The sequence below is a fragment of the Pleurodeles waltl genome, chromosome 4_2 (assembly GCF_031143425.1).
Source record: "Pleurodeles waltl isolate 20211129_DDA chromosome 4_2, aPleWal1.hap1.20221129, whole genome shotgun sequence".
Taxonomy (NCBI): domain Eukaryota; kingdom Metazoa; phylum Chordata; class Amphibia; order Caudata; family Salamandridae; genus Pleurodeles; species Pleurodeles waltl.
In genome coordinates this window covers 78,873,929-78,891,715 of record NC_090443.1, presented here as the reverse complement: position 1 = coordinate 78,891,715, position 17,787 = coordinate 78,873,929, and the positions used below count along the sequence as shown (strand labels likewise).

Genomic DNA, 17,787 nt, shown 5'->3' with positions numbered 1-17,787 from the left:
ATTTTAGGGGTGTGGATTTACAACTCTCCTGTACTTTGAGCTCTTAATAGGGGCAACACAGGAGCTGGAATTAGACAGGACGTGGTAGTTCGGTGATTGGAATGACCTGTCAGTCTGTGCACACCCACAAACTTACATGTTCAGGTGTGCTCACAAACACCTCTTCATTCTCTCTGCACATTGGAAAAGGTTGGAAATTTACTCCTGACAAAGCCATGAGTAAAACATTTTTCATGGTGGGAAAAAGGGTGTGAAGAGGAAGTGAATGCGCAATTGCTCAGCAGATTTTCGCATGGGAAAATATGCATGTGCATACCTGCTCAGGAGAAACGTATATCACAAAAGTGTTCTAGGAGTACCTCTTCCTGGCCAACTTCTATAAACTATTGTGAATTCCTGAAAGCAGTAAATCTGCACTCATCCATGGACATATACCATTTGGCGCATTTAGGTGCCTTTGTTTTTTTAAAACAAAATTCAAACGGTTTGTGCTGCAGTGGATTGGGCCTACTTGTCCAGTTGACAAAATAAACAAGAAAAACCATTGTGCTGGGTTCTGGCGATAGCATGGCCACACCCCTGCACCTAAATGAAGTGCAAACCATGCCCTGTCATAAATATTGCTAGGAAACTCCTCAATATTGTCGCACTTAAAGTCTTGAGCGGCTGGTACTATAAATGCATGTGAAAGCAGGAAGGTCTCACTTTTTTGAAGATTATGTTGGCACAGTGGTTGGAAACACTGGCATAGGGGTAAGCATGAGGGTACTAGTCAAAGAAGAGGGTAATGGAGCCATCATAAATGTAACTTTATTGTAGTCCTCTGCCCTTTGTCTCTTTATTCCTCACCTGTGGGTCTACTATGGTAAGAGAAAGGATAAACAGAGCAGGTGACAGGTAGTACCAGGCAACCAATAACTAAAGCTAAAACACTTAGGGGCATTTTTATTTCTGTTTGCACCGAATTAGCGCCATTTTTTTACTCTAATTCGGTGCAAAACTAACTCCATATTTATACTTTGGTGCTTGACCCGTCTAGCACCACATTTATGGAGTTAAAGCCATTTTTTGGAAGTGGAAACCTACCTTGCCTTTTTGAGATGCAAGGTATGCATTCCCATGCAAAAAATGACTCTATGGCCTTAACGCCATATTTATACTCCCGTGCAAAAATGGTGCAGGGGAGAGAGGAGGAGTAAAAAAATGGTGCAAAGCTTGCTTTGCCCCGTTTTTAAACTCCAGGGTCAGGGCAGGCATTAGGGGACCTGTGGGCCTATTTCCATGGTGAAACACCATGGAATAAGCCCGCAGGTGTCCTCCCCAGGCCCCAGGGGAGCCCCCACCCACACCAGAGAAACTGCGGAGGATGGGCACCCCATCCCAGGTAAGTACAGATAAGTACAGGTAAGGATTGCATTTAATTTTTCTAAGTGCCATAGGGGGCCCTGTAATGGGTCCCCATACATGGCACAGGGTGCAATGGCATTCTCAGGGGACCCTTGTCCCCGGTGCTGGCCATTGGGGTGGTGGACATGACTCCTGCCTTTTCTAAGGCAGGAGACATGTGGCATGGTAGGGTTAGCTCTATTAAAATGACGTTAATCTGGTTAGAGTCATTTTTTTAACTCTAACCTGCCTAAAGTCATTTTTGGTGCTAAACCCCCTTCTTCGATACCGCCAGCCCCACCCGACTAAAGTCATTTTTTTTACTCTAGCCTACTCTTTGCACCGGCTTGCACCATTCCATAAATATAGTGCCCGCTGGTGCACAGAAATGGTGCAAGCCAGTGCTAAACTTTTTGGTGCAAAACTGCTTTAGTGCAGTTTTGCACCAAAAAGTATAAATAAAGGCCTTAATACTCTCACCTTGCCTGTTGAAGAAGCATCAAGAGCATAGTCCATGCTAAATGCATGTTGGGTAGCTCCCAAAGTCACCCTGCATAACCTTCGGACAAGTACAAGTCTTGAGAATGTAACTGAACCGTATTTGGCTCAGGGCATTGTTGAAAGGGCAACCTGCAGAAGATGCAGGCTTTCTGAGAACTGGTGAGGCCAAGGCTGGAGCAACCAGTTGAATCCATTATCTGGGCCAGTCAGTGATCTTTTGAAGAAACCCTGGAACAAGGGTTGTTGGTAAACATTGGTGAAGGAGGCATACTAAAACCTCCTTGACTGGTACAGCATGAGATCTTCACCCAGGGCATGAAGAACCAATCATGTACAAGAGGAGGATGCAACGTTTAGGTCTGAAAAGTATGGATAATTTATTTCTGTCGGGTTAACCATAAGCTTCTAGGACTAGTTAACTGACTGAACACCAGTCATATGGTGAAGGTAAGCACTGTGCTCAAGCTGCCAGCCATCAGAGAAAACACAAAGGTGTATGTGGGAAATGAAGATGAAGGTGTTTTGCAAAATGGGCCGTTCTCATTATTTCGTTGCCAGAAGGGCATAGGTACAGCACAGGAATATGTTTTAATTGATCTAGGAAGGATGTGATATTTTCAGAATGTATCATTCTAGCCTTTGACCTGACGACTGAAGGAATGTCTTTAAAGCTAGAAAGACTTTCTTCAGTTCCAATGTTCTTAGGCGAATGGATTTTTCTGAACAATATTATTAGGTGCTTGGGTTATGGTTATTACAGTGAGCTCCCTGACTAAAACCCCAAGAGTCTCCTGTGACTGAGATATATGGCCCTTGAAGATGCACGAGGCATCTAAACAACAAATTAAGGGACACATCCAACACCTCAGGAATGTATGGAGAGCTGTCGAGCAACTGTTCCGGTGCTATCCTAGGTTCATCTGCAGAGAATATATGTGCTGTCTGGCCTATGGATTCAGCCCTGGTACTAACCCCCACAATTACTGATATCTATAATGACCAGAGAGTCGTGGAGCAGTACTTGTGGCAGAGATCCACGTTCTCTCCTGTGGCTAATACTCTCTGTGAGTGGAGGGTGACCAGACTTTGAATTCCAAAACCTGGGTGATTCCGCAAAAACAAAAGAATGACTACAGTTTTATATCAACTGAGCGGCACAGAATGATTGCCCTCCTCAACCTGGAATCACGCACGAGGCACTAAGAAAACGCAGTATATATTTTAATTAAATTACATTCTTGTAATAGTTGCTAACTAGCCCTGCTATTTAACACACAAAAATATGCCTCACTCTGTTTTCAGCCGACTCTCTCCAGAAACCGGGACACGAGCCAAATTTGCCTAAAACTGCTGGGACAGCTGATGAAACACCGGCACTGTCTGGCAAATTCGGTATGCCTGGTTACCCTATGTGAGAGATGAAAAGTGCTCACAGATAACATGTCTTAAATGGCCCCACTGCGACACTCTAGTGTTTGAAGACGAAAAGAGCAGCTGTTTATAGGCATGAAGGGACTATACATGACAAACATTAGGACCAAATTAAGGTCCCTCTGTGGCATCCAAAACGGTTTATGAGGAAAGTATGTTCAACTGTTAAGAATCCGAAGAACAACAGGTAATTTAAACAAGGATGTTTGGTCCAGCCAGTGACCGAAAAGGCTGCTAAATAACCATTAGTAGTGCCCTGCACAAGCTCTTGCTGGGCCACAGACAAAACAAGTAATAAAATATACAACAGCTTGGCTTGGAAAAGGTTTGATCTGTAGACCCCATACCAGGTCACAAATTTCTTCAACCACCCGCCATAAATAGACTTCGTACAATGACACCTACCAGTTAGGATGACATACAACTTTGGTTGGAAAACCAAACGCAGTCAATTGCTGCAGCTCAGTCTTCATATATTGAGATGTATATTGCACTGGTTAAGGAGGAAAACCCTGCCTGCTGCAACAAGAGAAGATCCTCTCAAAGTGGTAGCCTAATCGGAGAAAAGAGGCACATGCTCAGAAGTTCAGGGTTCCACACTCTATAGCCCAATCCAGGGCCACTAGTATGACTTGGGCCTGTAGTTACTCATTTTCTTCCAAACTTGAGTAAAAGAAGCAGAGGGAGGAAGGCATTCATGAGCCCCGTGCAAAAGTCATCTCCTAGGGAAGACCTTATTGGGAACTCCTATGTCCAAAAGTTTGGACACTGCACATTCTCAGCAGTGGTGAAAAGGTCTATCCAGTCTTCTTCCCATTTATAGAAGACATCATGTGCCACATTGGAATGCAACTGCCATTCCTGATCTGCCAGAAAACTGTGGCTGAGCTGATCCACCTTGATGTTCTGTGATCCCATCATGTGGTTCACAGTCAGGGAGATGCACTGATACTCCAACAACCTTCAGAGGTGAGGAGCCTCCTGGGACCTCCTAGGACCCAGGATCCTACTTCACTGTGCTTGTTTCAGTACTGCATGGTGGAGTTGTCCGTGAGTATCTATAAAACCCTCCCTTGGACTGTAGGTAGACCTTTAATGCCAAGGAAAGGGCCCACAACTCAAACAGATTGATATGAAGGTTGTTTTCTACCAGAGACGAGAGTCCTCTGATTTCCACGTCTCCCAGATGACTCCCCTAGCCCAACATTAATGCATCTGTCACCACAATCAATGCCCACAACTCAAACAGATTGATATGAAGGTTGTTTTCTACCAGAGACGAGAGTCCTCTGATTTCCACGTCTCCCAGATGACTCCCCTAGCCCAACATTAATGCATCTGTCACCACAATCAATGCTGAGTGGGGAAGAGAGAGGATTCTGCAGCTAGTCAGGTTGCAAACCAAGGCTGAAACATCTGGATCATAGTCCAAATGTCCTGGATTCATTGAGAAGGGGAAAAGGTTCTGAACTACTCTGTAGCTAACACAGCTCCCATATAAGGAAAGAGTCAGGTTTGACTTCGACTCGTTGATTGTTAATTGCGAACTCCCAACAATGTCAGGAGGTTTGCCGCTGTCTGAAAGTGGTCTAACACTGACTGTGACAACCCCCCCTCAACAACCAGCCTTCGAGATAGGGGAAAACTGGTTTCCCCAACCTCCGCAGATGGGCGGTGACCACTGCCATCACTTTTGTGAATATCTGAGAGGCGCTGGTAATGCCGAAGAGGAGTAGAGAAAACTGAAAATGGCCTTGACCAAACTTGATCTGCAGGAAAGGCAGAAGAAAGTATGCATCCTGAAGGTCCATGGCTACTATCTGGTCACCTGGATCCAGGGCAGACATATCCTGGGCCAGTGTGAGCATTTTAAATTATCCTTCCACTGTAAGGTAATTAGAGGCTGAAGGTCTAAAATAGTATGAAGGTCTCCATCCATCTTTGGCTCGAGGAAATAGCGGGAGTAACAACATATCCATGTTTTTGTGTCCAGAACCCTCTCAATTGTTCCTTCTTCTCAATAAAGCTCACATCTCTTGCTGAAAATTGGATAGATGCTCCTCTGAAAGCTGAAATGATGTGAGAGGATGCAGTGGTGGGTTAGAAAGATACGGAAAGGCACAGTCCTTCTGGACTACCTGCGGGACCCTCGTCTCCGATGTGATGGACTGCCACCCTGTGACAAAATGTTGCAGCTTCGAGGTTGATGCTACAGTGGAGGGGGCTGGGAATCGGTGTCCCTGGAGACCTAGGTGTTGCCTGTCTCATCTCTGTCCTTGGCGATAAAAGGACCAGGGTGATTGCAGCAAGGGTGGGAGTGCCGGAATTAACAATAAGACAAACCTGTTCACGGAAGAGCCAAAGCTGATGAGGGACCTATTCGGCAAGAGTCTAAATGCCCAAGAAACATGCCATGGCCCAGCTGTTCTTGAGTCACTGTAGGGCAGAATCAGCCATTGTGCCAAATAGGCAGTATCCATCAAAAGGCATATCCATTTGCATGGGATTCCTGCACATCTACAGATAAACCTGTGGATCAAATCCATTCATTGCTCTCATGAAGCAATCAGTAGTAACCGACCAGTACCAATCACATATGGCTGACAGGCAGCGGCGGCTCCACCGCTATAGCGAAGGAGCATCGCCCCCCCCGCCAGCAGCATCAACTGCAAACCTTTAACAACGAAAGGATAATAAACTGTGTTTATTATCCTTTCGTTGTTAAAGGGGCGGGCCATGGGGGATGACGGGACGAGTGGATTGCACTATGTGTCTCTGGCTGGCCAAACACATATGCACACTGTGCTCTCTCCAGCCCAGCAACACAGAAAAGGCACATGCTCCTAGTCTGCCTGGGAGCACTCTGAGCGGCGTCAGGACTTGCCGCAGGGCAGGCTGGGAGCATTTGCTTGCTAAGAGGACGGAGGAGCTGCGGGATGGCACACAGGTATGTTTAAAAAAATATATTTTTATACTTCACTCCCGCGCGCGTCACCCCACCCTTCGTAGCCCCCGCAAGCCGCAACTGCTGACTTGTGTACCTTAATGCAAATGTGCCTGATTTCGCCTGTTGCAGAAGATAGGGCAGACTGGTGAGCCATTGTGCATACCAGATGCAAATATTTCTACCTACACCAGACACTTTTTTGTTCCTTTAAGCCTGATTTTGGTTGTGAGGCTGCTCTGGTCAGTGCCAGGGTCTGACTGCAGTCCAGAGGAAAATGTAAGCTGGCAAATTCTCATCAGCCAGGCTGATACATTTTAAGATACTGGGTTGTGGTGAAGTAGCTGCTGTTAATTACTGGGCAAAAGATCTGGTTGTTTGCCCAAAGAGGTTTACTGGGGTTCTGAGCGAGAGAGAGAGAGATAATGTTGATAAGGCCAACTGAGGTGCAAAGTTGATGGTGGGGTAGTAACTTTGTCAGTGTACAGCAAGGTGCGAATGTGTTTCATCTTTGTGTCTGACAAGAGAGCAGTCATTAGTAACAATGTCTATTTTGAAGGAGACTTGACCAGATGCCTCTCAGGATGTTTAAATGCCTATCTGACTTCTTGTCAGACACCTTAAGGGGATTCATAGGGAAAAAGAAGTCAATATAGGCAAGTCTTCTGATGGGACAGCTTGTGGGTACCTTATTGTGCATGACATGTGGTGTCTGTACTGTGGCTTTTTGATGAAGCAGGAGGAGTACTATGCACAGATTCATCCCATAGGAAAGGTGTTTCTGAGACTTGGCTTTCATCTAGAGTCAAATTAGTATTCAGCTTGCATGCTCTTTTGGAGTTTTAGTTGAGAACTTTTGGCAGATCTTGCTCCCTTACCTTATGGGAGGTATGCAGGCAATAAATACACACTTTGTTGAGATCCTCAGTAGAGAGTTTTTTTAATCACAGAGGCCACAAGGCTTAAACAGGGCCTCCTAGGGATAGCCTTACTCTGTAGATCCACAAAAAAGGAAAAACAGAAAAGAAGGAAGGTGTGCTGGATAGGCATTGGCTTGACAAATCTGAAATGGGAACAGCACCTCCAAAAAGGCAGTCACTTTCTACAAACCTTCAGAATAAGACTATTTTTGAAATAACCTCGGATTTTTCATAGAAACAAATTTTACTATTCATGAACATGCATCATCATTTTATCTCATTGTAAACCTTTATGTTACCAAACCCAAGACGTCTGGGAGCAACTCAACAAATACAATCAACATCATTATATTTATGCAGTACATTATGTTTTTTTTAAATGGAAACTTACTTTTTAGTGTGTAGCTTTGTGAGAAAGGCGTAATTAATTACTGCACTCTTAACATGCCTATGCAATACAAAGGCAACATTTTCAAAGCAACCTTAGAAAAAGACAGCCACAAAACAAATGACTGGATCGCCATAATGGTGATCTCAAGGGTCTCAGCAATGTGGTTTCTTGCAGAAGGGCTAAGTAGAGAGAATGAATGCCCCACAATCCTAAACAGGTGAGGCTCATAGAAGTGCACACAATCATGATACCCTGAGGCTGGAGAATGATTCCTGTTATTGGGAAAGGCTGTTGCTATGAGTTCCAGGTAAGGAAGACCATATACCGTAAGAGAAAACAAGTAATAATCTTGATAGAAGATTAATTTATTCACTGGGACACTACTAGATCACAAATGCTTACCATGGAGCTGACCATCAAAACTTTCACCCGAGAGGCTGCCACTGTCATCTTCTGGGCTGTGACGATATGTAGAGCAATAAGGATCTGAGCCGACCTGCTGCAATATCTCTTGACGCTCGGGATCCACCACCTAGCGTACCATAGGCAAAAGCAAGATAAATCCTCTTTTTCTATTGTGTGGATTAATTTTCTGTTATGAAACAAACTTTAATGTAAGATTTCAAAATGGCATGAGATAATAATATTTCATACAGAGAACAGAAAAAAAACATGATTGCACTTAACACTGAGGGAAGTGGTGTTCATACTCAATCAATTCAGTTGTTTAACTAACATCAAGGAGCTAAAGGTAATTTCACATTATAAACTTTTGAAATTGTTAACAGTATTGGTGGCAGTTGATGCCGTCCCACTTTCAAAGTTCGTTTTACATAGGTCTCGAAGGATATTAATCCTTAATATTGTTTCTAACATTTAGCTGATCTTTAATATCTCAGCAAACATATTGTGATGTGAAGAATATCATGGAACATTATGTTGCAGGTAACAATATTGATTTAAAAAAAATGTTTTTATCAATAATATAGAAGTATTTAATAATGTTTTTTAATCTGAGTAGTATAATTTGATATTTTTATTGTTAATTATTTGTAATTTTTAGTATACTTTATTTTTTTGGTTTGGGAATATATTTAAAAATTGCATTTTATTTAATATGATGTTTTTAGTTGGCAGGTTGTTGGATTTATTGAGAGTAAAATAGAAGTGTTTTACAATATATGTATCATAATTAATGAACTGTTACTTATGATTTAAATTTAATGGGCTAATTATTGATGTTAACTTTTTTCATACATGTGTTAATTTCATTATTTTTTATTTACATTTTTAGTATTCAATTTTATTTTATGTATAATAAATTCATGTATTCTGTTAATTCATCAAGGTTTGTTAGGTTTGTAGGGGAGTATGGCTAAATGTTTTAGGTATGCATTTTCAAAATGATTTTATTGCTTACTTTATTTCAAATTGGTTATTTTGATTATTAAATATGTAAATTATTAAAATGAATTACAAAATATTTATGAATATGTGGATGGATGTGCAAAAATGTAGAAAATACTCTATTATTGATTTTAGATTTTATTTTCATTATGTTGGTGTTTAGTATTTCTTTAAAATATACAATAATTAATATTTTGGAGTGTTGTGTGTGTACAGAAGTAGGATTAGTAGGTTTATAAATATATTCTTTTCAAATGTATTCATTAATTATTAATTGTTGAATTCATTTATTTTATTGTGAATTATGTGTTCTAATATTTTATACTGAATTCATATATTTTTGTTTGGTTTCAGTTTTTGATGTATTTTAATTTATTTATACTTTTTAATTAAGTAGTATTTTTAACCTTAATGAATATTTTTATATTTTGTGTGAATATTTATACTGTAGAATATTTTTCATTGCTATTTATTTTTTAGGTTATTCGATTTTTATTTTTACATTTATATTTGGATTACTAATTATTGTATTATTCAGATTAATTAAATTATTTTTTAATTAATATACTTTGCTGTATATGATCTTAGATACGAGATATTTTTATTTTTATATTTGTTTATATTTATGTACTTGGGTTTTCTGTAATTTTATTTTGTTTCTATTGCTTGGGTTTGAGAAAAGTAAATTCAATTTTTCTAAAGTGGTACATTTTTTCTTTTGCTAGTCAGGTTGGAATGGGAATATTAAGTATCATCCTCACAAAGTTCAACATTGCCCTTACTGTTGCTCAGTGTGGAGTGGGAATAGTAAGTCTGACCACTGCAAAGTTCACAGTTTCCCTACTGTTGCTTGGATAGGAATGAAATAGTAATTCTGAATGCTTCAAAGTCCAACCCTTTCCATACTGTTGCTCAGTTTGGAGCGGTGATAGTCAACTTGATCTCTAAAAACTCACAACAGTTTCTCTCTTGTTGCTCAGATTGGACAGGGAATAGTAAATCTGACCACTCCAAAGTTCAACACTTCTCTTCCATCAAAATCCCACACTCTTCATACTGTTTCTTGGGTTGGAGTGAGGATAGTTGATTTGACCTCACCAAACTCCCAAAAATATCCCTCCTGTTGCTCAGGTTGGAATGGGAATAGTAAATGTGACTCCTTCAAAGTCCAACACTTTCCCTACTGTTACCAAGGTTAGAGTGTGAATATTAACCCTGATCCCTTCAATGTACATTATTATCCCTGCTGTTCCTCAGGTTGGAGTACAAATAGTAATTCTGACATCTCCAACGTCCAACACTTTCCCTACGGCTGCTCAGGATTGAATGGTGAATAGTAAATTTAAACCTCTTTCATCTAGGTGTTATTTAAAATTTTCCATGAGTGGAATCATAATGATGTGTTTTTGTATATGTATTCTAATGTTTCTTAGAATGGAGTTACAACTGTAAATATTTTAAGATATTTTTACAATTTAATGTTAAAGTATATATGTATTTTATTAATATATATTTTAATTTTAAACACATTTGTTTTTCTGCTTTCTTTGACAGATTGTAGTTTTGGCAATGTATGCTTTATTTGTAGTTTTAACAAATTAATAATTATTTTGTATAATTTTATTTTCTCATAATTGATTTATATATTTACACGAGTCACAGTTTCCATTAGCCGAGTAATTTTTGTTTTGTTAATAACTTTAGCATCAGGAGATTGACAGGTCGACCATAATCCTGGCTTTATATGCCAAAAAGGCCTTTGATTCCCTAAAATGGATGTACCTGTATGCCATTTTGCGTAGGGTGGGATTCGCACCTAAGTTCCTACAATGGATATGTTAGGGTCAATAGAAGGTTCTCCACTGACTTCTCACTGGGGCAGGGGACACACAAGGGTTGTCTGCTGTCTCAGGGGCTTTTTTTGCAGTTGCACTACAGCTACTGGAAAAATGGGTGAGGAAGGATGAATGATGAGGGGTGTCTGTTGGGCTCCCGCCTGGGAGGATGTGATCTTCCTCTAAGATAAGGGTAGGCTTCCATACTTATCAGTGCCCGACCAATCCCTTTGAAGAATACTAGAAATCCTACAGATCTTCAGGAGTGTCTCCAGTCCCAAAACCACCTGGCATACATCTGTATTATATCCTATTACCCTATGGCTGCTGCCAGCAGCCTGGGAAGTACACTTGAGGGTCTCACCCAAGGGGTTCACTTACCTTGGGATATGTGTCACGACAGACCGCAGGAATTTTATATGAGGAATTTATGACGTGTAACTCACTGGAGAAAGTTGCCTCTGACAGTCATGAGTAGGGCCGCCCTCTATAAAATGATCACACTCCTCAAATTTCTTTATATTTTACAGAATACACCATATGAAATCCCCAAAGCTTTCTTCTGGGCTAAGGAGGGTACAAAAAGATCACTGCTGTGGGATGGGGTGCACCCAGGGTTGCACTTCAGACATTGAGATGGGGCCAACTTGACAGGGGGATCTCTCTGCCTCATCTACAACTCTGCTACTGGGCCTCTCAGCTGTTGGTGATCAACTAGTGGGTTTTCACCTCCCAGACCGAACCCATCTTAATGATGGACAGTCAAGCGATGGGCAAGAGACATTATGTCAGCAGGCTTTGCTCCAAAGGTAGAATAACCACCGCACATCAACAGATGCTAGTCATTCTCAAAATATGGAAGAGGGCAAATAGGAAACTGGGCTGGGCAGACAAACCTACACTAGAAACACCATTGTCATTCAGTATGATAAAAAGACTACAATGTTGCCACCATTGGACTCTCCTAGGGATCTCTAAGCTAGGGGATATCTGGTGAAAAGGACAATTGGTACTGTTTGCATAGCTCCAGAAACACTGTACACACTGTGGCTCACTTCCAACCTTTCTGGAACCAGACTGAGCGACGTGTTTCCTCAGTATTAGGAGAACAAATTACCCTTACACCCACACTGATGACACTGGGTATATGGAGAGAGGTAACCCTGCCTAAGTGCACACTGCTGTTCTGTAACCTGGCCCTCATTATGGCCCATTGCAACATAGAACAGTCATGGCTAACAACAAAAACACCCGCTCTGATAACATGGTCCCATAACATGGATTGGTGCATGCAGGCTGAGGCCACAATATACAAGGCCAGAGGCTGCCACAAAAATTTTAAAATGTGGGACACTAAGGGATGACACTGAAGGGACGGGGGCTAGGAGTCCTGGTATCTTTTACGGCTAAGTACGGACCGGTTCGAAATCCAAACTTTTAAAGGACGGGAGGATGCTAAGTGCAGTCACCAAGATGTAGACATAGACCATGTATACACAATAAACTGGCATTTGTCATGCTGTGTTTAAAGTTAATATGCTGACAAGCTGCAGAAAATGTGGCTGTTGTTTTAATGCAGGAAAATGTAATAAACAGATTGTTTAAAAAAACTAAAAAACTGAAGTCCCATCTGGTGGTTATTTTCCTTTCCCAAAAAACGCTCAAGCACATTTAACTTCCCTCCACTTTTCCAAGATACGCTGATGAAATGCTCTGGAATGTGCTGCTGGTCTTGCCACCAAATTGAAATCGGAATCACAATTGGAGTTGCTTTAGTCTGCAGAGTGCTGCAAGAATCTCTTCTTAAATTATTGAAAAAACGTACAAAGGTTAGCGTGCAAGGTGGAACTTTCTTTTTAATGAGACCCTGTGTGTGTAATGCAAGTTAATTCCAAAGACATCTTGCTGCTTCTGTTTAAATTGATTTAGATTCTGAACATATACCTCGAGCTCTAAACATCTGCAGTGGTACTTCAAAATTCCTATTTGTTTCTATAGCATCCGTCCTAACCATTTTTAGTTTTCTCAACAATGGACTGCTGTTGCTATTTTTGTCTTGTTTGTGTGCCTGCTCCACTGACAAACGTTCCATCGAGCCCACTCGACTCTCAAATCTTTGCAAGGAGTGATCCAATTCTGAGAGCAACCAACTAAAGTCTTTATGGAGAGCATGTTCTTGAACTTCTACATCATAAGCCTGTAGCCCCTTTCACAGGATGGACCCGACAAGTCAACAGCAATCAAGGCCTCTTCCACTGCACCTCCACCATGTTACACTAATGGATCATTATCCTCTTTATCTAGATTCTGTTAATCCAGCATGTCCATTATTTTGACTGATTTGCTCTCTTTGTTCTTCAAGTGTCCCTCCAAACAGTACAGCAGGGGATTGATGTTATGATGGTGTTTTACTCCCCCTTTTGATTTACCAGTTTAATGCACAGCCCCTGGAGTGCCGCAGCAACAAACCAGGAGGAGGAATCGCCATAGTCCACAAAAACACCAAAAGAGTCTCCACCAACTCCGATGACACCATCAAATCCGCCGAGCACCTCCACTTCAAAATCCACATCAACACCAACAACACACTGGTCTACAGACCCCCTGGTCCTAGACCGCAGTTTGCAACGAAATCGCCGACACCATCAGCTCCCAAGCCCTCGCCTCAACGGACTACATCCTCCTCGGCGACCTGAACTTCCACCTGGAAAATAACAACGATACCAACACCACCAACCAGATTGACAACCTCGACAACCTCGGCCTCAAGCAACTCGTCACTTCACCCACCCACTCTGCAGGCCACACACTCGATCCCATCTTCTCAGCCAGCAACCACGTCTCCTTCAGCCACACCACCAAACTCAACTGGACAGACCACCGATGCATCCACTTCTCCTACCAGAAACCAGTCACTCACCACCACCGCACACAACCTCCCCGACGCAACTGGAGAAAAATATCAACGGATCAACTGATCTCCACCCTCGCCCGGGGCCCCCTTCCCCTGGACCCAAGACCCCAACACAGCCGCCACCATCCTGCATCGCTGGATAGAAGACTGCGCCAACATCCTTGCACCTCTCAAAAAACACCCAAACACCCCCCACAGAATCAAGGCCAGCTGGTTCACCCCAGACCTACAGGAATCTAAACGGCTATGTCGCAAAATGGAAAAAACCTGGCACCTTGACCCTACCAACTCCAACCACATTGCCTTCAAGGATGCCCTACGCAAACATCACCAACTGATCCGCACCACCAAAAGGACCCACTTTAAAAACCGCATTGACACCAACGCTCACAACAGCAAAGAGCTCTTCGGCATCATCAAAGAGCTCTCCTCCCCCAGGACCTGCTCCCACGAACCCCCGCCATCACAGGAGTTCTGCAACTCACTTGCAACCCACTTCCATCGAAAGATAGAAGAAATCCACAACAGCTTCAACCCCCAGACCCACCAGCTAACTACAAACACCTACGAACCCAATGGTCCAAGCAACGCCCACTTCCTCCACACCTGGACCCCCGTCAACATAGAAGACACCGTCAACGCCATGGCCTCCATCCACTTCGGATCACCATCGGACCCCTGTCCACACCATATCTTTAACAAAGCTAACACCATCATCGCTCCCCATCTCTGCAACACCATCAACAGCTCCTTCGAGTCAGCCACCTTCCCAGAGAGATGGAAGCATGCAGAAATCAACGCACTGCTGAAGAAACCAAAAGCAGACCCTGACGACCCCAAGAACTACCGACCGATCTCCCTCCTCCCCTTCCCAGCCAAGGTCTTCGAAAAGATCGTGGACAGTCAACTATCCCGGTTCTTGGAAGACAGCAAGGCACTCGACACCTCCCAATCCGGATTCCGCAAAAACCACAGCACCGAGACAGCACTCACTGCTGCCACAGACAATATCAGGACCATGCTCGACGAAGGAGAAACAGCAGCACTCATCCTCCTGGACCTCTCTGCAGCTTTCGACACGGTATGTCATCACACTCTCCGCACATGCCTCCACAACGCTGGAATCCGCAACAAGGCACTGGATTGGATCTCGTAATTTCTCACGGGCAGAACCCAGAGAGTCCGCCTCCCACCATTCCTGTCAGAAGCCTCCGGAATCACCTGTGGCGTCCCCCAAGGATCCTCGCTCAGCCCCACACTCTTCAACGTTTACATGGCCCCCCTCGCCAACATCGCACGAACCTACCACATCAACATAGTCTCCTGCGCAGACGACACTGGAATTCACGCCATCGCCGGCTGGATGGAATCAAGCCACCTTAAGTTAAACACAGACAAGACAGAAATACTCATCTTTGGCACGAAGCCCTCAGCTTGGAACGACTCCTGGTGGCCCACCTCCCTAGGATCCGCACCCTCACCCACCACCCACGCACGCAACATGGGCTTCATCTTGGATTCCACACTCAGCATGACTCAGCAGGTCAATGCCATCTCCTCTTCCTGCTACAACACCCTCTGCTTGCTCCGCAAAATCTTCAAGTGGATTCCCGTCGAAACCAGGAAAATCGTCACCCATGCCTTGGTCAGCAGCCGACTGAACTACGGAAACGCCCTATATGCGGGAATAACAAATAAACTACAAACAAAGCTGCAAAGAATCCAGAACTCGTCCGCCCGCCTCATTCTAGACGTCCCACGCCACTACCACATCTCACCCCACCTCAGAGACCTGGCTACCAGTATCAAAGAGGATCACCTTCAAAGTCCTCATCCACGCACACAAAGCCCTCCACAACACAGGTCCTGCCTACCTCAAGGACAGACTCACCTTTCACACCCCCACCCGCAACCTTCGCTCCGCCAACCTCGCCCTCGCCTATGTCCCCCGCATCCGTCGCACCACAACCGGAGGAAGATCCTTCTCTCACCTAGCCGCCAAGACCTGGAACTCCCTACCGCTCCACCTCCGCCAGACCCAAGACCTCCTATCATTCAGGAAATGCCTCAAGACATGGCTTTTCGACCAGTAGCTATCCCCCCCCCCAAGCGCCTTGAGACCCTAACGGGTGAGTAGTGCACTCTATAAATCCTTCATTGATTGGAGTCACTGGTTAGTCGTCCCACCCCAGGGACACAGTAGTTTCCCTGCCGCAACAGCGCGGGCAGGGAAACATATGTCTGCTCCCACCTAGAGGGAGCATCTTTAAAGCAGGAACAGAGGCAGAGAAGGCATATTTGCTCCCACCCTGAGGGAGCTTTAAAAATGCTTCTGCTGAGTGGGAACAGACTATGGTTTCTTTCCCACACTCTTGGGGGCAGGGAAACTCACATTACTGGGGCCCAAGATAGTGTTTGGTGGGTGCCCCAGCTGGGCACGGGGACACCCACCTAGAAGAACCTCAGGCCCTGGAGCCTGGGGTCCCTGGGGCCACCCTAGACTCAGGGTGGGGCACGCTTCACCCTTCCCTAATTTTGAAAAAAAGCCTCAGGGGATTGGGTCCCAATGGTCCACAGTGGCTTGTGAAGGGGAGGCATTCACCCTGCCCCTTTAAAATATAAGTTTTAGTCCCAAGAGATGTGTTCCTCAGGGTCACAATTGGTTAGGGAGGGGGGCCGCATTCCGCCTTCTCTTAAAGGCCCCAAGGGATGGGGTCCCCGGAGCCCTTTGTGCCTCTGGGGAAGCAGGCCATGCGCCACCCTCCCCTTAAAAAAACAAGCAGCCCCTGGGGGATGAAGTCCCCGTGATCCGAAGGTGATTAGGGAAGAGGGCTGTGCAAGGGATTGGGTGCAGGGCCTGGTCACAGGCCAGGGCCTGCGGGGAACCCCATGCTATGCATGGCCAAATACCTCTGAAGGGTGGGACGGCTGCTTGTGGCCAACGCCACACTATACATGGCCAAAGGTCATGTGTGCAGTGGGCTGGCTTTACAAATGGTAATAAGATACGTATGAGATAACTATTACTGGTGAATTTAAGTGGTTTTGTACGTTTAAAATGTTACATTGTCACTGAAAATGTCACCTAACCTTTGTTTTTTTCAGTGAAAATAATATATATAGATATATATGTAAAACAAATAAACAAATAATGGTAAAGCTAAATTTAGGGTTTTGGGGTATTTTATTTATTTATTTAGAAAGTTTTCTATAGTGCTGGCAAGACCTGAGGGTATCAGAGCGCTTTACAGCAGTACAAGTAATCAAACATATTCATTTTATACAGGTATGGTTTCACATGGGCATGTAAGTTGTAGTGAGGGAAGTGGTGGGGTGGAGGGGGATGGGAATTAGAGTGAACAGTGAGTGACTCTTTGGCTGAGATGTTGGTTGGTTGAGGAGGAATTCCCCTAGTTGCTTCTTGAAGATCTGGAGGGAGGGGTTTGATCTTATGTGAACTGGGATGGAGTTCCAGATTTGGGGGGCATTGCTTGTAAAGGAGCATGACTGGGTTTTTTCTTTATGAATTTTGGGCGGGATGAGGAGAAAGGTGTTTGAGCTTCTTAGTGTTCTTGTCTGTCCTGCCTTAATGAGTTTAGTGGCAAGGTATTCTGGTTTCCCAGTGTGCAGGGCTTTGTGAGACAGGCAGTTCTGAAGTTGCAGCGGGCTTCGATTGGGAGCCATTTTAGTCCTTTCAGGGCAGGGAAGGTGTGGTCATATTTTATAATTCCTGTAACCATTCTTGCCGCTGCGTGGAGAGTGGATCTCATGGGTGCAAGCTGGGTTTTAGCCGTGCCGGTGAGGATGGAGATCCCGTAATCTAATCTGGAAAGCACCAGTGCTTGTGTGGCATTTTTTAGGTCATCTGGTGGTATGAATGGTTTGATTTTGTTCAGCAGTTTCAGGCTGTGGAAAGCATTTTTCGCATTATTCTTTATGTGGTCCTGCATAGTCAAGTTGGTGTCCAGAGTGATTCCTAGTGACTTGACAAAGTTTGTTGGGGTAAAATTGCATTTGAGAGCGTCTATGGATTTTAGCCATTCTTGCATCCGGGGTAG

General features: G+C 44.0%; 1 protein-coding gene across 2 annotated transcripts in view; it reads right to left on the bottom strand.

Moving 5' to 3' along the window:
- Positions 1-17,787, bottom strand: part of NAB2 (NGFI-A binding protein 2) — a 134,817-nt gene that overhangs the window by 14,303 nt on the left and 102,727 nt on the right. For both annotated transcript variants that reach the window (XM_069230776.1, XM_069230775.1), the window contains exon 5: positions 7,976-8,105. In XM_069230776.1, the coding sequence (XP_069086877.1) occupies positions 7,976-8,105 (130 nt within the window). The remainder of the gene's footprint in view (positions 1-7,975; positions 8,106-17,787) is intronic.